General features: G+C 37.6%; 1 protein-coding gene across 3 annotated transcripts in view; it reads left to right on the top strand.

The window, feature by feature from the left end:
• The window catches only part of GAB1 (GRB2 associated binding protein 1), a 94912-nt gene that overhangs the window by 59259 nt on the left and 12504 nt on the right, over positions 1 to 23149 (top strand). For 2 of the 3 annotated variants that reach the window (XM_030948120.1, XM_030948121.1), the window contains exons 3-6: positions 7488 to 7701; positions 14162 to 14763; positions 16611 to 16696; positions 16903 to 17206. In XM_030948120.1, coding sequence (XP_030803980.1) covers positions 7488 to 7701; positions 14162 to 14763; positions 16611 to 16696; positions 16903 to 17206 — 1206 coding nt within the window. The remainder of the gene's footprint in view (positions 1 to 7487; positions 7702 to 14161; positions 14764 to 16610; positions 16697 to 16902; positions 17207 to 23149) is intronic. The other variant, XM_030948122.1, reaches the window with a different exon arrangement.

Genomic DNA, 23149 nt, shown 5'->3' with positions numbered 1-23149 from the left:
AAAGAAAGGTAAAAATAGAGGAAATGTTTTTTTAAAAATGATTAATGAGAAGAAAAGTTGAAGGATTTTTTTTCCCTGAGAAGAAAACATTGAGGGGAGAACTGACTTTCAAAAGAAAAGCTGCGATAAGCAGGACATGGATCCGTTGTTATCTGAAGAGAGAACTTGTTTTTCTTTCAATGAGTGATGTAACGATAAAGAAAACCCTTTGAAGGATATCTAAGCGCAGGCTGTGAAAGTCCTTCCCTAGAATTTAGTAGACATCTGTGATGAATGTTTTATATGTGATCCAGCTCCATGTTTCTGTAATTTAGTGAATTGTGTTCTTGGCAGAGCAGGGAAAGGAGGAAGTGATCTTACTATATGCAAACATGTTACTTGCATGCATTAATTTGAATAAAGGTAGCAGTAGCAAAATAAACCAGAAGAAATAAGGTAGAGAAGAGGAAAAAAAGGAAGAACAAGACATTGAAATCTACAGTTACATTTACGTAAATAATAAAATGTGATGAAAAAAGTTTCTGTCGTCTTAAGGATCATACCCTGAAGGAGCTGCAGCTTGCTTCACACATGATGGTTTCAAAGTTTCTTTTCAGGCTGCTGCTATTTGGTGTATGCCTTCCTACCTTTTTGCCTTTGGAACAATAAAATTTTATATTTGCTTTTTTTAAATGATGTTTTGGTAATCCATACACTGCAGATGGATCACAGCTTCAGTGCAATATCAGAGACAGACAGGATGAATGTAACTTCACCTTCCCATCCTGACTCCTTCTCTTTGCTAAATAAATAGTGGGTATTGGAAGGATGCCCTTTAGGGTGCCCTTCCTGCGTGAAGGGTCTGCCTGTAAGAAACAAAAAATGTTCTTCTTTGACAGCTTTAAAAAGTTCATGACAGGGCCTAGCACATATGGCAAAGCAAAATTGCCATCCCAATAGCATACGTTGAATATTCAAGACCTTGGTCATTAAAGGTCTCAGAAGTAAGGAGAAATAGCTGAGCTTCTATATGAAGGAAGGGCAGCTCTGGAAGAGCATCAAGGAAGTGCAAGGACAAAGTAATAAGCTTTAAAAAAATTGCAACTAGTTTGCACTATGGAGATGATGTACTTAATGAAGAGTTGAGGCATTTTTGTATCTCTCAGATATGATTAGCTAGAAAGAATTGTTGGCTCAAAGGTTACATGCCAGAAGGATGGGTGGGGTGATTGATGACCAGCAGTGCAGTAAAAAGTAACAAAAGAACTGCGTTAAGCATTAGGAGAGAAACTCTCCAGAGAAGGGTCCTGAGTCTGTTGTCACAGAAGTGAGGCAGTAGGTTTAGAAGGAATAGTGGCAGAAAGGCATCTGTTTTTTGAAGGCTTTTTTGGTTGCTTACTTTGAGTAAAAAAAATTGGGGGGATAATGGCCACTGAGACATACAAATACGATTTTTGTTAAGAGTGGAATAACTGAGAGGAAGGTGATGATAGACTGTGAAGAATGATGTTAGAGCTTTCTAGAAAAATTGAATAGGAATAATCAAGGGTTTGATAGAACTGGTAGCTGGTGGCTCAAGCTGAGATGATCACTGCCTGTTACCCAAAGGAAAAGAGAAGACAGCAGACAGGATTAAGACATCTTCTACTGTAGTAAAAGAACTGGTGGTTAAGTGAGATTATGATGATGAAGAATAGAGGACAAAATCTGCAGCAGTAGATCTTCCCTTTCAAGATGTGAGGCAAAAATACATATATTTAAAAAATCATTTACTATTGGGGTATGAGCAGAATCTTAATCTTGAGTGTTTGAGGTCTGCATGACAGCTGCATGTAACAGAAGTTCACATGGAAGGTGATTCTGTTCTTCCTTGAAGAAAAATAAACTGAATCTAGTATGCCTAGGTAATTAACTTAATTTTCTCTTGTTTCTGCTGGACACTTCTTGTGCTGTTAACATTACTGTTGAGTCGCTGGGAGAAGGGTTGGCAAAGTGTTTTGCAGGTTCCTGTGAGTTGTGAGGTGCTGAGAGGCAGCACGTGGAATGATGGAAGCCTCTCTGGAGCACAGGGATACCTACAGTCCAGGCACCGAGCTGGAGCCCCAGCTGGGAGAAGTCACCATGTGGTCAGAGCAGCATGCTCTACCAAGGAAAGCTCTGGGCATTTTGGTGAAGAAAAATTTCCAAGCTTTTTAGTGTGGTGGGCTGAACTATTTTTCTTCACTAGCACCTACAGAAGTTAGTCTATAACATGACTCGCTGATTATTTTTCCTGCGTCACCCAGCCTATGTGCCCTCTGAAGATGGGAAGAACAGGATACAGATGTTTCCTTATTTCTCCTTTTAAATGAATAGTCTTCAAAACAAAATTGCAGGTGGAGAGGGGGTGTCAATTCCAAGTGCAAATGCTTTGGTATTTTCAAATTTTAAATGGGTAACCAAAACTACAGCTTAGAATTACACATGAACTGCAAATAGCAAGAACTAAATTTTAGGTGTTATCTCTGAAAGCTGGAAACTTCCATGTGTGATGGAACCTGGAACAGTCAGTCATGTTTCTGGTTCGGATGCAGGAAGCAGGGTTGTCCTGGACATAAGGTGCAAAGCTGAATTCTTCATTCCTTAAAAAAGATACCATGTTTATCTTCAGGAAGAGAGAGATACTGTGAGATTATATTAAACTAAGAAAATAAACGTATGAAATGCATAGGAAGTTTTTATTAGAGCATTTTAAAGGACTTTCTCTGGCTATAGCAGAATGGTTCGGTATGGAGCTTTACTGCATAGATTTCATATTGATGCCAAGCTGATCACTTAATGCCAAATCCCAAATCCATGCTCATGCGTCTGTGCCTCTTCTGGGCTGGATCTGGCTCTATTGGATTAATGTGTGAACAATGCAAGTGCCCACCAGCATACATGTGCTTGTGCTCTGTGTGTGCATATGTGGCCCTTTGATTCCAGGATGTCTCAAACAAACAAAGAAGTTCTTTTAAGGCTTCAGGTGTAGTTATGAAGTTTTTATTTGATGGGGTTTTTAAAATTATGGCTTTTATTATTGTATCTGTGAATTTTTGGACAAGGTTATTGCTCTGATATTTTGTTGGCCACTGGTTATTTTAATAACACATGCATTATAGTAGGTGGATGGAATGAAACATCTCAGAAGAATAGAAGAATCATGACATTGCACATCTGTTGCTGATTCACTGTTGCAATGGAAAAATCCCATTTCTGTTTTCGTATTTCTACCTACAGTGTGCAAAGAATGCATTTTCTTACTTTGATTACAATTTTGACATTTAAAGAAATGCGTGCTGTAATGAGGCCTCTGTGGTTTTTTTACTATGAGAACATTTCAAGTTTTTGCATAATTAGAATATTAAGAGACTGTACATCATATTGTAGAAAACAATTTCATTTTTGCTTTCATTAAAAAACAAACACCAAAATACAAACCCAATTCTAAATAGAAACTCCCACACTCAGATTTTCTAGGTTGGACACAAAGCAAGATATGTAGGAACTTGTGGGATAAAGCCGCTTTATATATTTAAGGAGGAAGAAAGTGGAGCCTTTTGTTATTCTTGTTCAGAAAATGCTCTTTTTACATCATAAATTTTACAAGATATCAAAATGGTTATAAAGAAAAAGGTATAAATTCCAGTGAAAATGGAGCCTGTAACTACTCATAACAAACCAACTGAGAAAAGACAAAACTCTTGCCCTGTTTTGAGAAAGCTGATTATTCTAGCTGTACTGAATCCAGGAATTATAAAAACAAAATAGAATTCTTGTTAGACTAATTTGCATGTTAAATTTTCTGGCTGTTTTTCCAGCTCCCACTTATTTCAAAGCAGTCTGTGTGTCTGAGCTCTGGGAACAAACCAAATGACTTATAATGCTCTTTGGTGTGCAGATGACCCCTTCCCTAAAAATCTGCTAGTCCAAAGTAGAACAAGTTGATGATGTACTCTTTGAAATCATAAATGGCTGCTGGAAGAGCAACTTTCCTTCATATCAGCTTCAGGAGTACTTGACTGAAGAGAATATTTGAGAGGGTGCAGATAGGCAAAGAGCTTTCATTGCTCAGTGATGAAAGTTTTAGCATTACTTCTTCCCTTGTAGTCAAATTTGAAATAGCATCAATGCATAAAGAAATCTGAAGTGCTTTAGACCAAATTCAGTAGATCTTTCAATCTGGCATTAGCCCACACTATTTAACACATACGAAATGCCTGTATGAGGATGGATTTCAGATCAGAAAGTTGGTATTTTAATAGTTAATGCTCTATATGCTGAAAAAACCAAACCAAACAAACCTCAACCAAACCACACAAACACCTATCTCAAACAAACCCCACACAGATCTGTGAGAGGATCAGGGATTTTATCAAGCATTATCTGTGTCAAAAGAAAGAGATAACTCATCAGAAGGAAAGTGTCCCTAATGATCCATTAACATTAATGGGCTCCAAATCCTTGCTCAGAGAACAGATCATAAAGCTTCCAGACAGCTGGACAGCATCACCTTGAAAATTCAGTAACAATTGAAAGGGAAACATTAGGAAGGGAATGGAATGAATCATTGCAATATCTTCATAAACCAGTGTGTCCGAGACTTTTTTTGTGTGTGTGTGCTTTGTGTGCAATAGTTAGTTTCTCTTCTCAGGAAAGAAAAAGTAGCAGAGCTAGGAAAGGTGAGGATAAAGGGAAACCAGATGTACAATGGCTTCTGCACCAGGAAAAATTAAGCAGTACCAACTCAGTAAAAACAACGACAGAGTTGTGTAAAGTTGGAAATGAGAATTATGAGTAGGAGGTAATTGTTCACAGTTTCTTTGAAGATGGGAGCTGAAATATATCAAGTGAATGTATCAGGTTTAAAAGGAAGTGGGTTTTCATCTCATGTGTAGTAAGGTGTGGACCTCACTGCCACAGGATGGTAGTAAAGTTCAAAAATATAAAGGCACTCAAAGAAATAGGAGAAATTCAGAGAACAGTGTGTTAGAGGGTCGGTCAGCAGAGGCTGTGGAAGCAGCCTTTGTCTTGGGATGCCCCAGAAGCTGGAGCAGTACATCAGCCTTGGGGATACATTGGCCCTCTTTCAAAATCCGTGATTTTATTTTTCCCTGGAAAGTCACCCTTGAGTTTTGCTGCCCTTCCTGGGAATGCTAGTGCATGATCTGTTTAATTGTGTCAGATCACATAGGTATCTTACTGTGTACATGCTGGGCTCTCCTGACTACATGAGGGCTGACTGACACACCCATCTTCCCTGGAAGCCCCAAGGACATCCTGTTTGATTTCTTTTATTATTCCTCCTGTGAACTTGGCACTGGGCAGTTCCAATGGCATGAAGATTGTGCGTCGCCAGGCCCAGGAATGGGATGGGCACTGAGGCACAGGGAAGCTCTTAAGGATCTCATCTCTAAGTGTGGTCAAAAAATGATGTATTTGGCAGGAAACTTTTCTTCCCTGCTCTTACTGGTGCATACATTTACTTCTGTTCTTCAGTTCTGCAGGGGACAGGGCTGACAGCTGCTTGTTCTTTCTCCCACTGCCACTTTTACAGAAAGTACAAAAAGTATATTCCTGGTAGGTCCATTCAGGCACTTCTCTGTTCTTGCTGTTGAACCCCTGCATTAGGGGAATCAAGAAACATTAGTAGGTGCCTCAAAGAGGCTCCTTCAAGCTCTTGAATTTCCTAAATTATAGAAAATTGTTCATATTTTATATTTAAACATGTAGAAAATAAACTACTTTTTCAGTAACTTTTGCATCCAAGTACTGCTGTATTTGAAAGGAAAAAAATAGAATACAAATAAATAGGATGTGCTTAGGAATTATAAAGGCAAGGGTATTTAAGTAAACATTGGCTATTTTAAGTAACAGTTTTTAGATAACAATTAATGTAATGAATTTTACCTTTTTCCCCCCTATTTTTCTAAACCATAGGACATGGTTTAGGAATATGTGTTTCAAGAAATGTAATGTATAAAGATTTTATGAATTATAAACATCTCTGTACTATTATTTATCTGATCTGGGTGCATCAATTTATTTTTATGCGTGTGATCCCTTGATACAGTCTGTTTCTTTTCTTTCTTCTGCTAACTAGTTTGATGAATAGATCAGCCACAACCCTTCATAATAACGTTTTTTAGGCTATCCTACCTTTTCAGGTAGGTTGAGTTGAGGAATTTTCATACACCTAGACTTCTTCCAACCACATGGGTGTGGTGGGATTTAATTTCTGAGCCTGTTTAGATACCATGGAAGTTCAAAGCAAGTGCTGCTATTTCTATTTCCATGTCTAAATCACTTGTACTTGGTGTACACAGAACTGGAAGCAGGAGGGCTGTGTTCTGGGCTGCTCATCTCTTATTTCCCAGAGTAGTGCTGAGAAGCAGAAGCTGAATGAAGCTACTTTGTAGTGCATAGCTGGCCTGTAAGGCTGACAGGATCAGGAGCATTGGATAATAACATGTTCATTTAAACAATGCTAATAATCACCATCCATTCTTGGGATGTGCAAATTAGAATGTACAATGAGTTGCAAGTAACCCCTGATAATTAGGAAATAGTTTGCTTGATTATGTTGTTCTTAGTCAATGTCATTAAAACAACGAAAAAGACAAATGATTGTTTAATATTTGATGATGTCAATATTTTCTAGTCTCCCAGATAATTTAATAGTCTGGATATATGTGTTCGGAAGGCAAAAAGAAATTGCATGGATAGGAAGTGGATAAGAATGACAAGGTTATTTATAAGAATTATAAGGTTATTTAAAAAAAAAAAAACCACCTCCTCTCCCCCCACCCCAAAAGAAATCCAAACTAAGCCAAAACAAAACAAGGAAAGGAAACCAAAACCAAACCCAACCCATTCATTTATTGCACAACAATAAAAAATGAGGGTATGTAATCAGGGGGTTTAGTGGAACATATTTGTACCTTTGCATTATTTGTCTAGTTGTAAAGAATCTTCCATTGCCAAAGCAGCAGTTTTCCTGTCTATTTTCAGATATTGAGAGTGGCCAGGTCTTTCTTGGTAGCTAAGCTCAAGCATTGAAGTGACCTTGGTCAAATAAGAATGAATACTTGCAAGTGCTGACTTAGGTTGCCATGTTCAAGTAATAGCTTATGGGCTTTTGACTGCCCTTGATTAAAACAACAGATTTGTGTTTTTAGCTGTATTACCGCAGCTGTCAACATATTTGTTCTTTCTGTGGCCAGAAAGCAGGTTAAATAAGTCTTTAAATGAGGCATAACCTCTGTTTCCAAGGCTTACTTAAGAAATTGATTGCAGCTTGAAAAGGTAAAGATTGATATATAAATGTAAATTCCCCGAAACAAACGTTAGCACCCAGATGTTATTGTGTCCAATTTAACAAATTTGAACTAAAACCTGAGATTTTTTCCATCCTCAGTTAATTTTCTTTTCTTATTGTTGAAGAACTATTTCTTCACTATATAAAGAAATCTTTGCTTCTGTGTTTGCAGATGCTGTGAAGCCACCAGTTAGTTCTTTACAACCATCTACTGAGTTACCCTTGCCCATCAACACTTCACCGCCTTCCATGCAAGCAGAATCTTCCTTTCCTTCTCCTTATCAGCTCATTAACGTCCCCCCTCTGGAGTCTTCCTCTGGTCAAGAAGATCCTCAAGACTACTTACTGCTAATAAACTGTCAAAGTAAAAAACCTGAACCTATGAGGTAAGTGACTTTTGTTTCTTAATAACACTTTTTTATATTACAGGCCAAGAATGTTTGTGCTAAATGAGTTTTTTTACTACTGAGATACTGAGCATTTGGATGCACATATCTACACAGTGAAGCTGCCTGTAACTTTTTTTTTTTTTTTGTTCCATGCATTAAACCTTTTGCTGCAATAGTAAGTTGTTTGATCAGTGTTATATTGCATTCTCCAAAAGTGTTGACAACAATTGCCGACATGAAATATCACTGTGATGCATCAATCCAAGCATTCCATTGGAGCTCAGAGTGATGCATGACACAGAGTATGCTTTCTTTAGCCACAATCTGGTGTGCTTAGTGCAGTTTAGTACTAGAAGAAGCTGGAGGAATTTAGCCTTTCTCCCTCCTGGCATTTGGTTCCCCAGTTTTGCCAGTTAAAGCTTTCGTGGAAGGGGTTAAGAAAACATGCTGATTTTATTATCACCTGCCAGGTTACCACATCACTGAGTAGTGATCTTCAAGTGGCATTTGTTCACTATTACTAGCATGGTTCAGACTCTCAAACAAGAAGAAAACCCAATTATTTTATGATAACGAGGAATGCAGAGGCTGAAACCACTCGGTTTCCATATCCTGAATTTCAGCTTTTTCCTAATAACAGATACTTAAAAGGAAATTCAAATAAGCTTTATTTTTTACTGAATAAAGAGTGCGTACACAGTCAGTTCTCTAGAGAAGTGTGCAATAGGAAATGTGAAGGAAAAATTTAGAACTTCTACAGAATTAAATTTCTATTTATTTCTCCAGCTGCTACTTGTAACTTAAATAAATCCACAGCACCTCCTGCATAGAAGGATATGATATTCATATTAGCTACCTGGGAAATATCACTGTGTTTTGCCAGAATGGATCATAGAGCAGGCTGCCTAGGGACATACTGGAGTCTCTGTCCTCTTTTAAAAAAACTGTTTAAAAGAACCAAAAATGAACTTGACTGGACAAGCTCCTGAGGAGCCTTTCCTGATTTTGAAGGGTTTGCTTAGAGGTAGTGGAAAAGCTGAGCAGATAATGTCCAGAGGTCCCTTCCGACCTTAAACACATTCTGTGGGAGAACCTTATAAATCCCTCTGAGAATCTTCTTTTCTGCAGTAATTTCAAATAAAATCTGCTGAGATATTTACAGAAAAATTAACAAAACATCGTATTATTTTTGTAATTACAGACAAGTACATGGAAGGTTGAGGAAAGCTTCCTTTGAGAGTGTTTTCATGACTATTTCACATGCTTCCTTAGGGCCATACGTTTTAGTGGCAGTGCCTTCTGCATCAACACCTTGATGCTCTGCCAGTTTTACCTGTGCCATATGCTCTTTGCTCCCTTGGCATTTTTATCTTGCTCTGTTGTGCCTGAGTTTCCTGCTCCATTTACTGATGATTATGTAGAAAAGTAGCCACCCTTTACAGTCTTCCTTATAAAACAAGGGAATGAGCCTACAGGCAGGGTGGAATGTCCCAGAACCTCCTACAGGGGAAGGGGAAACCCAGTGTTGAAGATTTCAGTGTTTAGTGATGTTTAGAAGCTGATAGTGCTGAAGAGGAATGTCAGTGTTCCTGCCAAAAGCTTTTAAGTTTGGTATCACTTCCTGAACAGCTTGGCAGAGGAATTGACTTGGATTTCAGCAATCCTGGCCTATCAGAAATGTGTCTGAGTGTCCATTCACTTCTGCGAGGGACAGGCTCAGAGCAGAGTTTTACCACCACAATGTGAAGGTGTTTTTAGGAATTATGAAGGTTGGGATGTGTAATTGACTTTCTGACCTGACTTCCACAGTTATGCGATGTGTGGGTTAAGTAGAGGCTGAGGAGACCATAGAAGGGGCCACAAAATGTGGTATAGAGTCCATGATTAGCCTGCAAAATTTCTCAAGGAGTCACTGGTGACACAGGAGAGAGGGTACTGGGGAAGGCAGAAGGTCCAGTGGTGATAAAATACCTAGTGAACTGAAAGAGCAGAACAAAATATTTGGGAATGTAGAGATTGTTTAAATAAATGATGGTTTTATAGGAAAATCTGAAGACATTGACATTATGATCACTTGGAGATTATAGAGTTTATTTTCTGTAACTAAAAAGCTGTGTCCTTAAATTAAAAAGGCTGTGATCATGAAAATTCAGAATAACAGTTGTGCTGGACTTTCAGTTCCACCTAAAAGGACTGCCTATGTTTTATGTCTGGTAACGTAGGTAAGCTGCTGGATTTGAGACAGAGTATAGAGCATACAGACATTTTTCTATGGAATGAGGGCTTTGTGTATCTCAGTAGCACATGGATTGGAGTAAAGTGCACTCTTAATCATCATTGGTAAGAGTGCACTTTACCCCAATCCATATCCTTGCAGACAAAGAATAAAAATTAAATGGCTACAGCATTTTCCTATTTTCCAGGCTTGGAACAATTTATCTGGGTATTTCATACAGACTTAGTGTAAAGTGCAAGGCTTAATAGCTGTAATTAAACAGGCCGGTACTGTTACTTAAATGTTTTCCCTTTAGACTTAAAAATTACCAGTATGCAGAGGGAACATTTTCTATTTTGATTCTGCATGTTACTTTACAGGTAATCTGATAACCACTGAATTTTATTTCAAGGCTTTGAGGTTCTTTTCTGGGTGAGATGGGTCACTGTGAAACATAGATGTATCTGAGTCACCTCTTTGGGATTTTTGAGAATTGTAGTGTTTCAGACCTAGAAAATAATTATTAAATGTTCCATTAAAGTGTCATAGAGTGCACCACATGCTGTTGTGAGAATGTCTTGTATGCAGCAATTGCAGCTGTTACTATAACGTGCAGTACTTTGTCTAAAATAGTTTCATGCTCTGATCACTGCTGACTTAAGGAAGAGCATTGTTTCACTGTAGCATTTAGGAAGATTTTAAGGTTGTATTTGGATCCTAGATAAGAAAATGCAGCCAAACATTGCTTCCAAATCCCTTATTGTTCTGGCTCATTCAGTAGGTGTATTGAAATACTAAATGCTGTCTTCCTCATCTTTCCTATTGTGTATGAACCAGCCAGGAGTCACCTTTTCTCTCAGAAGAAGGGCAGGAATACCTGCTATTAGAAGACTTTGAAAGTAAAAAGATTCCACTTCAGTGAGTGAACAGTAGCTATTCTTGGAACATGTGTGAGAAATTAATCACAGAGCCATTAACTTGCCTGAAAATATTGTTTGTCTGAGACTTATCTTGCATGGTGTTCCGTGAGTTTTAACAGAAAAACTATATAATTTTTGCTTCCATTTTCTGAAAAGAGGTCTGGATGTTATTTATTTTTATGTCTATCCTGTTTTTTCTATGCTTGCTGTTGCTGTCCCACATTGCTGGCACACAAGAGCAGTTTTGCTGCCATTTTGTTTATAATATTCTGTTTAATTAGTCATATTGATTCCTGTGGATGTGAAAAGACTCAGCTGAAAAGGATGAGTGGTCAAGCCAGCCCAAATACTTAATTTGCAAAAATGAGATTATTACCCCTCAGACTAAAACGCTTGATATACCTTTTTCCTGGGTCTCTGTCAACAAGTGGGTTTTAGTACATGGAGCCTGGCTTGTTACTGGGCTCCCCTTCCTCACTGCACCACCTCCTCTCAGTGCATCTTAATGCCCAGTCCTTGTAGCTCATCTGGCTGGACAGTTTTCTTTTCTTGGTATGTGGAAGGAAGTGGCCAGTCCTAGCACTGAGTAAGGGGTAGTTTGGCCACTCACCATAATTTGCACATACGTGATTCGCACATGTGATAACACTGTCATCCTCTGCTAATAAAGTGAGGAGTTACCATTGTGTTACATCCAGCCTTGCCATTATTTTAAATGGAGGTGTAAAAACCCTTTAATACTTATCATAATAACACCATTTGTTAATGGAATATTTAAAACAATTTTTTTAAATTGAGCTGTACTAAAGAGAAAATATAAAATTCCTGAAGTACAGAAGTCATTAAAAAGCCCCAAAAAAACAAACCAGGAGTATGGTCTGCTCCGGTCAACTATGCACTGTACATTTTCAGAATTATATATGGCGTTCTTATCATGATCAATGGTTAATGCTGACTTCTAAAAATAGTTAAAATTCTAAGGCTGAGTTCTCTGGCTTCATTTTGGCATAAACTGTTTTCTTTGTTTCACAGTGTCTTCAGACTTTCAGTTGTGCAAAATCAGATTGCTTACAACCCATTCATATTTTGAAAACTATTTCAGTAGACTAAGATGTTGATTCCAAAAGATTGCTTTCAAAATTGTGAATTAAATCAGAAATTCCCACTTGTAATAGGAAATGTAAGCTGTTGCCATCAGCTAAGCAAATGACAGACCTAGCTATCTCATGGTTTTTGAAAGCCTTCTGTTTGTACAAGTGCTTGTGGTCAAGAAAGAAGAAGCATCATTCACTCAGACCCAGAAAAACTCCTATATTTAGAAGGATAGCATTTGTTTCTTGCATTTAATGGATAATCATTAGGCTCTGGCATTGTAAATATGCTGTTGTTTCTTTTTGAGCTTTGGTTATATATTCCTGCATGTTTTTGTAAGATAAATGTAGTGTTTATGTTTTATTCCTGTAGCTTTAGATTTTTTTCTTCCTTTTAAAGTATATCGCAGTGAACTGAAACTAACAACTTTGGTTTCACAATTGATTTTCAGTAGGTGTAGACTGCCCACTTTATTTTTATAGTATAAAATTTAAAGATCCCAATCCTTGCCATATTTGAAAAATGCTTGGCTTTTTCTGGGATTTTGGTCTAAATGGATATCATGGAACTAGGAGAGTGCATTTAGAAAGTGAGGAACTCCTGAATCAATCCTTTGAGTAAAGAGGAAGGGCTGCAGCAGAGCCTGAGCTTAGTGTTCACTATCTATTATGCACTATGTAACTTCATGTGCTTCCTTCAGTCCTATGTGCTCTATATTTTGCAAGTGTTTTAAACTTCTAGTGGTTCATACATGAATTTTTGAAGCTGTGAGGCAAAGAGCTCTGAGGCAACTGTTAAGAAACAAGAGAAATCTATATTCATTATCAGCATCATGAGGAATGTAGGAAGTTTTACTTCCTTGGTTATACGAAGAACAAATAATGAGAAAAGTATCTTCTTTTTGCGGGGGGGGGGTGGGGTCGGTCGATTAAACTAAATGCAGATTAAAGTTCAGAGTTACCTAGAAACCTGTTCTGACCAGTGACAGAACTGAAATCTATGTTTAAGGTAGTAATCAGAGCAAAATTACTATACTTTTTGTAATTGAAATTACGTGCAGAGCCTGTTAAATAAGAGGGAAAATGATTCTTATGGTAGTGGGTGTACTTTATGTATTTTATTCCTGAAAACTTTTGGAACTGTGTGGTCCAATTGCTTAATCGAGCTTACTAAGAGTTGTGTTGCAGGTATTCATTGATATCCATGCATGCTGAAATATTTACATATGCATGTATAAATTAACACAATGGTATGCTATTGAGGTAATGAAAATAGGAAATATGTTATGTTTGATCAAAAAGTGTATGGACTTCATTAGCTTAACTACACTACTAACATCTCCAGTGCTGGTATTTTGCCGCTGTTTGGACTTTCATCTAAGCAAGGAAGCCAGACTGATAACAGAATTTCTTTGCCTGGAGCACAGTAAATGGAGAGGTTTAGAAAGGAAATCCAGTTATTGTAATGTGGTTACTTTCCATGTAAGTTTGCTGGTAGTGGTTAGTATTAGTACTAATGAGTGCTGTTCTCATAAAAGAATTTCCTCATCTAACAATACCACCTTCATTTGCATTCAAGACAAAAGGTCTCTGTTGCACATGCGACCTATGGATTTTTTTTCCCCTCAAAGAACATACTATTTTCCTCCTGTCTATGATTTTAGCTCTTATTTCTCTTTTCCTTATATATTTCAAATGGGTTTTATATGGTCAGTATAACTTCAGGCATGCATTTAGGGGAGTTACAAGCAGTCATATTTTTTCTCTTAACATTTTTTCCTAAATGATTATAATGAGCAAGTACTGTGAGTCCAAGAACTGAGCATCTTATTTTTACCTTTCACAGTGCCAATAAAGTGTTGCTGGTTTGCAGCATGGGTTAAAAAAAATGATTAAAAAACCTCCAGCCCCCAAACTTGGCTTCAAACACACATACTGAAAATCACTTGCTTTATGAAACATCAGCCTGTTGTGAAGCCATTGGTAAAGCTCCACATTTGTGCTTTATATTTCACATGAATGAATTTGTATGAAAGTAGTTACTTAGGATGCGTAGGTACACCTGTTTGTTTAATAATAGAGTTCCTGCATCTCATTTTAAAAAAATGAAAATAAAAAAATTCGAAGACACTGTTAGACTTTTCAGTTGGTTGCATGAGAAATGTTGTCTTTATGATTTGCAATGTTTGTTTTTCTCTGTGTGTTCATCAACATTCTAAACTCACATGTAGATCTCAGGCTGACTCTGCAAAATCCAGCTCTTCAGAAACAGACTGCAATGATAACCTGCCCTCCCACAAAAACCCTGTTGCATCAGGGAGCAAGCATGCTGTGAACGGCTTCTTCCCGCTGCAGGGCGTCTACGATTCCCCGCCTTCCCGCTCCGCGCTGACGCTGGCAGACTCCAGCCTCTACAACCTGCCTAGGAGTTACTCCCAGGATGTTTTGCCCAAGGCAACGTCTCCATCTGGAACTGATGCCGAAGGAGAGCAACATGTTTTCAATACCCCATCAGCAGCATCATTAGACACGCAGATGAGGCACATCTCCATTAGCTATGACATTCCCCCCACACCTGGAGGTACTTATCAGATCCCACGAACTTTTCCAGAGGGAACGTTATCTCAGACTTCAAAACTGGAGACTATTCCAGACATCCCTCCACCTCGGCCACCCAAACCTCACCAGGCAGCGGATCGATCTCCTGTGGAAACCTGTAGCATCAGCCGCACTGCTTCAGACACCGACAGCAGTTACTGCATCCCCGCTGGAGGAGTGCCACCCTCGCGCAGTAACACCATTTCAACGGGAGATCTGAATGTCTTCCGGAAAGGTCAGCATTCCATGTGTTATTCTGCAGAATTTTTTGTCTTGAGCTATGTGATCTGAATTATACAAATGGGTTGAATAATGTGAGGGGCATTTCTAGCCTGTAGGAAAAAGTGTTCGGCCCCTCACAAAGTGGTCTATGTTCACTATGTTCAAAATATATTAAAAAGAGGAACAGAGATTTTTAAAGGAAACCATCAAAACAGCAAAGCACAGAACATCCATAAGGGTTGTATATTGCACTGTGGCATTCAGCCTTGGCTAAAAATGTTTGAAGATCTAGACAAATTTATTTGGAAATAAGCTCATATAACTGAATTCAATACTACCATTTTCAGTCTTTCAGAATGACCAAAGTGAGCTTAGTGAAGTGTGGTGCAATCTGCAGAAGCTGAAATTGTTTCATGAAGATCAGTGGGATATGGTGTATACCCAGAGCTTTGCGATCAGCCCTGATTTGATGATCATTGCCACAAGCCTTTCTTTCTGTCCATGTGATAGATATGCTTACTGCAGTCTTTTAGTAAAATTAAAGTTGTTTCTTGTGGCCACCTAAATGTTGCTCCTCCAGATGTGCTGTCATGTATATTGTCTTGTTAACCACTTTTGGGCTAAAGGTTTCACTTTCTTTCAGATTTCTGAAGCAGGTGGGTATTACAGTGTTGTTTCTAAAATGAATTTATTTGCGTCAGTCAATATTTATGTTACAGATGATTTTAAAGTAGAATTGTTTGAAATGAGGGATGAATACAAGGCTTTAGAGGAGGCAATATGCAGAATGGATGGGATCATACAGATGCTCAGATGCTATTGTCCTATTTGTCATTCATTTTGTAGACTGAGCATAAAATATTGGTGGTTGTTAGTGTTTTAAAATTACAAACGAACACTATGAAAGATCCTTGTTTGCTTTGCTTATTTTCTGTCATGTAGTATTTTCTCCCAAATAAAACCACCACACTCATTTTGCTAGGTTTATAGGTGAGTATTCCTATACTGAATCTGAGATTGTCTGCCTCAAGAAAATTAGTCTTTCTGAAAACATTGGTTAAACTTGGTACTTAAGAGCAGAATTGTTTATTTTTCCTCTGAAAAACTTCAAAGGTTTTTTTTCAGGGCAAGGTGGGGATAAATCCCAGAGTTTACCCAGTTTCTGTGCCACAGGGTAGAGCAGCCTGCTGCATGCATGGATGAGAAGCACTTGGGAGCCAGGAGTCTCACAAAGACCCCTGTCCAGCAAAGAACCAGCCACAGAGCTGAGGACCTGCTTAGTGGGGACTGCCAAGAGCCAGGACTCCAAAAAGGGAGAAATCTTTGGTTTTGGAGCAGTCCACTCCTACTGAAAGCCCCTGGAGACCACACTGGGGAGCTGAGAGAAGGGATTCACCTGTTCCTGCAACAGATGGGATCCTGTTGAATCAGCACTTTCCAAGCAAAGGGCATCAGTCAGAAAACCTTTTTCCAGATGTTAAACTACGTCTGTTGTTTGTTTATTTTAGATTAGATTTTTCATGAGGGCCCAGATTCTCACTCATTGCACTAAGTTCTTACACATGCTCAATTAAAAGACAGACTCTGCTGCTTCTTTAAAAGCAAAAATTAATTTCTCTTTTCTTTCCATGGAAAAATGAAAAATGCCACTGTGAGTGCTTCAGGTTGTAACTGATGAGTGCTAAGATTGTTTGTGAACACAGTCCTTTCAAATATAGATATATCTAGGGACCACAGCTTCAAGAGGTGTGTTTGTGTACTCTCAGAAGCAGACAGTAAATAACAATAGACTCTGGATGCCTGTGCCAAGTGACAGGAACAGGGGTGATAAATAGCCACTTTCTCTTCTTGTTTCCTTAGAAATTAGTTCTCAAGACTGTTATGATATTCCACGAACGTTTCTGAATGACAGATCTAATTCATTGGAGGGCTTCCATAACCACTTTGTAAGTATGACTTGATCTGATGAGAGGCAACAGTGACAGTGTTTGAATGCTCTTTGTTCCGGTGTAAGAAAGCAAGCTGTGCAGTTTTTGTCATTTTTCACTTTCAATGGAATACATTAATCTGAGTAGATTAGGTTAAAAGACTCATATGATTCACAGCTGATTGCATAATGTATTTTGTTAAAGGAAATATATGTTAATTCTAGAAAAACAGAAGCATGTTGACAGTGGGAAGTGTTTCAAGTGAAGAACTAGATGAAAATTATGTCCCAATGAATCCCAACTCTCCTCCACGACAGCATTCCAGCAGCTTCACTGAACCCATCCAGGAAACAAACTATGTACCAATGATACCTGGCACATTTGATTTTCCATTGTTTGGAAAGCAAGTCCCTCCTCCTGCTCACATGGGTTTCAGGTCCAGCCCAAAGACCCCTCCCAGACGCTCGGTACCTGCTGCAGAATGTGAGCCACCACCAGTAGATCGGAACCTCAAACCAGACAGAAAAGGTGAGGAAAACCTCTAAGAAAACCTAATTTTTATCATCTAAGAAAATAATGTAGCTCTCTCAACTTCTGCTTAGAGGAAAGTTATCATGTTTTTAGAAATTATTTTAGAAATAATTTTTGTCCTATGAGATAACTAAATCACAGAGGAGCCCTGGCATTATTTTTAACATTGTTACAACATCACAATAACAATGCCAAATAAAAGCATAGGTTTAGATTTTTTATTGCCATAGTTACTAATGAAAAAATAACACTGAATTCCTAAGATTCAGAGGTCTGTCCTTGTATATAGAAGACACTTGTGATGCAGAGTGAGAACACAAGGCATTGGGTAGAACACAAATTTATAGCCATAGCAATGCTTGGTACAGGATCAGCACACATATTCATTTTAGATGGCCCCTTTGAGTCTATCCTAAAAAATTAATCTCTAAAATCTGGCACATAACATGTTTACTTTTCCTTGAATTAAGAATTATTTGGGTGACCAGAGTTCTTATTGAACCAAGATGATTGGGTTGCAATGTGTCTATAAGTGATACTGGTATAGAGAATCCCTAATAAATAGCTTGGATTTTCCAGTTTATCTAAAATGTTTTATCAACCATCTTACTAAAAATAGGCAAATACTTAAAAAACTTGTTTCCCTACTAAGTTTTTGAGACAAGATAACTGACTTTCTTGTAGAAAAGGGAACTAAAGAACATCAGGTCAAATGTTTGCCCTATTTTGCATTTGAGTAAGTCCTATTTTTAATCTTATGTGCTTGAAAATATTAGTATTTACATTGACAATGGCTGACTTCATTGTGGGAAAGTATAATGGCTAATATTCAGATGATCCAAAATATTCACTAATTAAACCTTTAAATTAGTATTTTTACCACTAAGTGAAAACCGTCTGTAATTAAGGGAAGTAGGGAGTGTCGCTCTGATAGATGAGGTGTGTGCAATGGAGGGTACCATTCCACCTGTCCATCTTCAAAAATTGAGGTATGGCCTTTTTTAAGACTTTTGGCCCTCTGCTTGTATCTAATTGTTTCTGTGTTATCAGACAGCAGTTTTGTTTGGTTCTTAAGAAATACTGGACAGGAAGAGATTGATGAAAGTTGATACTGGAAAACATTCTCAGAATAAACTGAACTGAAGTAAACCAATTTAAAATATTTTTCCAGACTGGCCAGTTTGTGTATTTTACTGATAAAATGTTTGACCTTCAAAAGTAATAAATGTATGTGTTGAAAAATATCTCAGTTTTGCCGTTGGCAGCACAAAGCTGCCACACAGATGTTTGCTTGGGCAGCATCGTTGCTATTGGATATCTCTTTTTGGAACAGAATTAGTGTTTCACATTTAGAGTGGCATGTAAGGCTCCTGCTTTGCTCCCATTCTCAAATGCCTTATAGCTAGAAAGATGTAGCTAACACCAGGGGAAGGACTTTAGGATGTGTTAATATACCTCTTAATGAATGTAGAGTTACTGGATTAAATTTTTGCCTGTATACTTTTGGAAAACGTTATCACTGTAAAATGATAGGATTGTTTAATGTAATTTAGAAACTAAAGTGATTTTAAAGTAAAACTATCCTTAAAAGTAAATATGATATAGTGCTTAGTGAAAAAATTTTGTGAATATCTTAAGCTGCTAAGCATGGTAATGATTCTGATTTACCACTAAGGGTTTTATCTTAGTAGCACACACACAGAGACTGCCTCACTCTAATTTTATCAAATGCACCACTGCAAGTTTTCCATTGTTGTGAAGAACAGATCTGATGACACATTGGAATGGTGATATATTCCCATTTCAGTAATTGAGATCTCTACACAAATAACTCCTTTGAGATATACCTTTGGGAAAATAAAACTGTAGGTTCCTTTGAATTAAATTATTTAAAGCCCTTGTTTAAGTGGACCTTTACCTAACTAAAACAATGATGTGCTTTATATTCTTCTGTGTTGCTTTTTCAGCTTTCAAGTTCTTGTAGCAGCTTCTATTATCAGGTTGTTTCTGTTTATGTAAATGTACTGCAATGCTCTTCCGCTACAAATTAGTGCAAAGGAAGTGTCAAGTAGGTCTGTGTGTTCAATAAATCTTTGGCAGACGCAGAAGGGGAGGAAACGGAACATAAAATATTTCCCTTCAGGCTATTGCTCCTATAAATGTTGAGGGGATTTAATATGCCATTGGTTCAAGAATGTCTGTTGCAGACCGCTGGTGCTTTTCCAAAAGATGGTCTCTAAAATACTGCAGAGATGGAAGTGTGTTGGGGGTAAGGTGTTATGAGGGCACATTTCATGTTCTGTCAGAAGAAGGTGCTCTGTCTTTTTTTTTATTGGTTACAGATTGCTGCAAAAACAGTGTTTGCACTGCCTCTGAGCTTTTTGGAAGCTATTAGAAATACCATCAACACCTTTCACATGAGCTTTAGCTTTAGGTCAGTCATGTTTCTGTGGGCCAGGGAGGTTTGTTATATCCAGTGCTAAAAATGCATTTGACAAAGGGATAATGCAGTGAAACCAGCACTTAAAGGAAGGATACACCGCTCTTTGTTGTCAAATATATGTGTTTAGCATCTCTTTTACTTTATTTTAAGGGCTTGCTGCTTACAGCCTTAGACTCTTTGATCTCCCCAGTCTGTTTCTTTTTCCACTCATATCTAGGAGACCTTTGTTTCAGAAAGTGGGTTAAAAAATAGTAAGGAATAAAAGTATCTATAGCCTTGAGATTACAATACAGATTCGTGTAGTTTCATTTCTCTAGCTTACAAGCTGCTTCTGTAATTACGGGGAGCTTCCAGTATTTTCTGGAAATCTTGAAAGGAATTTCAAAACATGGTGTTGTCTCTCTGGCCCAATAACTTGAATCAAAACTTTACTTGTTCTTTAGAGAAGAATACCAAAAGGTAAGTGATGTATTGCTTGGGACAAAATGGAGACTGTTTGGCAGGTGCTTTTCTGCATTCGCCTGTAACTGAATGACAAAAATAATCTATTTTTTAGTTTGGTTTTTTTCAGAATGCTGTTTCTTTAGTTATGGAGGACCATTTGCTGTACTTATTTTCGTATTTCTGCTTTTTGGCTGCTTTAGCTTGCCACAATTGCATGTAGTCCTGATGCTAAATTGGAAGTGTGTTTGCTGGTAAAAGATTTCAAGCAGAAAAAATACTCAATCCACCCATGCAAATGGGTCTTGCTCTCTGAATTATTCAAAGGCAGTGACTGGTTCTGCCACAGAGCAAAAGTGACATTTGTTATGATGATGACATGCCTTCTTCAAAATAATGTTTGTCCAAGAAGGAACAGTAGAATTAAAGATGCCCAAATGATGTGAGATGAAGGAGGACTCCCTAGACAAATTAGGCAGCAAAGAACAACCAGGTTCTCTTTTCAAGTGAAAAGTTTGTGGTCCAAAGTAAAATTAAAAAGATGTTAATTGTTTTTTGTGGGTCAGGAGGAAGCATTTGAGTGGTGCAGCATTTAAGAGATGGGGGTCTCTCTGGGCATGACAGTGACCCTCTCCTGCTCTGGGATTTGTTTCCATGGCTTGGGCAGAGGGGTATCTGCTCTTAAAACAAGACTTTAAGACCAAACAACTACAAAAACAGACTTTTTTTGTTTTTAATTAACAGTTTAGGAGCTGTCCAGAGCAAGTCCTTATAGCTATGTAATATTGTCCCATCTGAAAGGTTGAAATCTCTTAAGAAATATGTGCTTGACATCTTGACTGATAAAATGCAGTTTTTCAGTATCTGAATCAAAGTGAAAGACAACAATGGAATTGGAGATGGTGGAGTTTACCTCCTCAAAATCTCAGCTTGATGCCCAGCTTACATTTAATTGGTAAATTAACTTCTTTTTTCTGTGTTAAAGCACATTTCTACCAAAGTGGGCTTTTTAAGATTCTGAAAAAAAATATATGAACAGTGGGCATATGACTGAACTAACAATGGCCATGATAAAATGAAAGTCAAAAGTTAAATCTTATTCATTTGAATATAGTATATGATTGCAATGCATGCATGAATGAATATGTCATTTTTTAAAAGTTTTTGATCAATAATACTTAAAAGCACTTTCTGAGAGAGCTCCTTTTAGCTCAGGTCCTAATTCCAGGTCATGGGGAGCTGAGATAGAGCAATGCCCTCAGGATCACTCAGCAAATTGCTGACAGAGACAGTACAGAATTTAGAATTCCCAGCTTATGACATGGTACTGGGCTTTGCTTCATTTGTCTTGAATCGAAACTTTGTTTGTCAGAATACTGTTAGTGTTTAATTGATTTCAAGATTATTTTGAACAATATTTTTAGTCCTAGTTTCGGATTGGGTGGCACAGATTATTTTGCTGATAGCAAAAATAACCAATAGTTAGTGTGGTGCTCTGGTTGTTTGGGGGGGGTTTGGGGTTTGGTTTTTTTGTGGGGTTTGTTTGTTTTTGTTGGGTTTTTTGATGACTTATATTTCAACAAAAATATATCAGCATTTAATCTGAGAGGCTTCCTACAACTTAAGTCCACATGATTGCCTTTAAATGAGACTGCTGCTTGGCCCCGGTAATTTTCAGCCCATCATGTGATCATGTGGTAAACTTGGATTTAGAGACAATAAGTGATGTACACATTTATTTTCATGCCAAGAAAATAACCCAGTTGCAGCTTGAAAACAAGAAAACAAACAAAAGAAACCAAGAGAGAGCAGGAAAATTCTCACGGAGTTAGAAATCATTATTAAAAATGTTTAATTGTTTAATAGTTTTTGAGAATGTTTTAAAAAATTATCTGGTTGCTTTTGTCATAGGTTTTCTTCTCATTTAAAATCTTAAAAGACATAATCTGTGTGGTTAAACCACAAATATGCGTGGATTGCTTCTAAAAATGTGGCTGTATCTTTGCCACCACTCCTCATAAGCATCTCCCAAATGGATAAACTTCATAGAGAATTCCAGTTTTCTTTATAAAAGAGCTGAGGCCCACTTTGAAAAGGTAATTGTGTACAGAGCGTTCCTGTGGCAGGAAGCACCTGCCACATTCTGATCCCCATAGGATCCACTGTGATGCTTCTGGATGACTGGAATAATGATCCATGTTGCAGTGTAGCATGGTGCTCTACAAATCCCAGGCAAAGTAGGTAATTGTTAAGGAAATTAAGAACCCTCATTAATTATGAAGGTAGCTATAAATAGCCTGATGAACAGTTTCCTTTTTAGACATTCAAACATGTAAATATTTAAGTTGGACACTGCAAACATATTCCATGTCCTGAATACAGCAGGAGTACCACACCATCCTTAGATAAAACTTCAGAGAAACACTGACAGCATTTGTGACAATAAGAACTGACAATTTTTTAAAAATAATAATAATTAGGAACTGGCAACATTTCAGTATTCTACACTATCATCGTTGTCTTGCTTGTTCTTTAATAAAGGTTCAGTTATGTTCTGAGGATTTAGAACGAGTAGGCATTGAAAATATGAGAATGGTGATTTCTGTCTGCAGCAAGAACTGAACTAAAGAGCTGTTGAAAAAGAAACTGTGACTTTTGTGATGACTTTTCTGAACAGAAGTATTGTTCATTTTGCTTTTGAGAAATCCATGCATTTTATCTTCTATTCTCTCTTGGAGATATAATACACCCCTTGTTCATTCTATTTAGGAATTTTAAAAAATTAAGCTTTTGGGGGATGTTTTGGTGCTTCCTCAGAGTTCGTAAAGCAAGTGGAATACAAATTTATTGATTTTTTTTTCTTCTTTGGTCTTCCACAAGTTCCCATTTAGCTAAAAATTATACTTCCTCCGTGCCTGTACTAAATTACTTGTACAAGTCTAGTTTTTCACTTAATGGCTTTAAATAACTCCTTGCTGTGATGTACCAGTCCTTAACTTGCAGCTGTGATATGTCTTTTAAAACTTTGAAAGAACAAATAATTTCAATAATGATTT

Source organism: Camarhynchus parvulus, chromosome 4, assembly GCF_901933205.1.
Source record: "Camarhynchus parvulus chromosome 4, STF_HiC, whole genome shotgun sequence".
Lineage (NCBI taxonomy): Eukaryota > Metazoa > Chordata > Aves > Passeriformes > Thraupidae > Camarhynchus > Camarhynchus parvulus.
The sequence above is the reverse complement of the archived record's forward strand: the minus strand, read 5'-3'. Positions and strand labels throughout refer to the sequence as shown.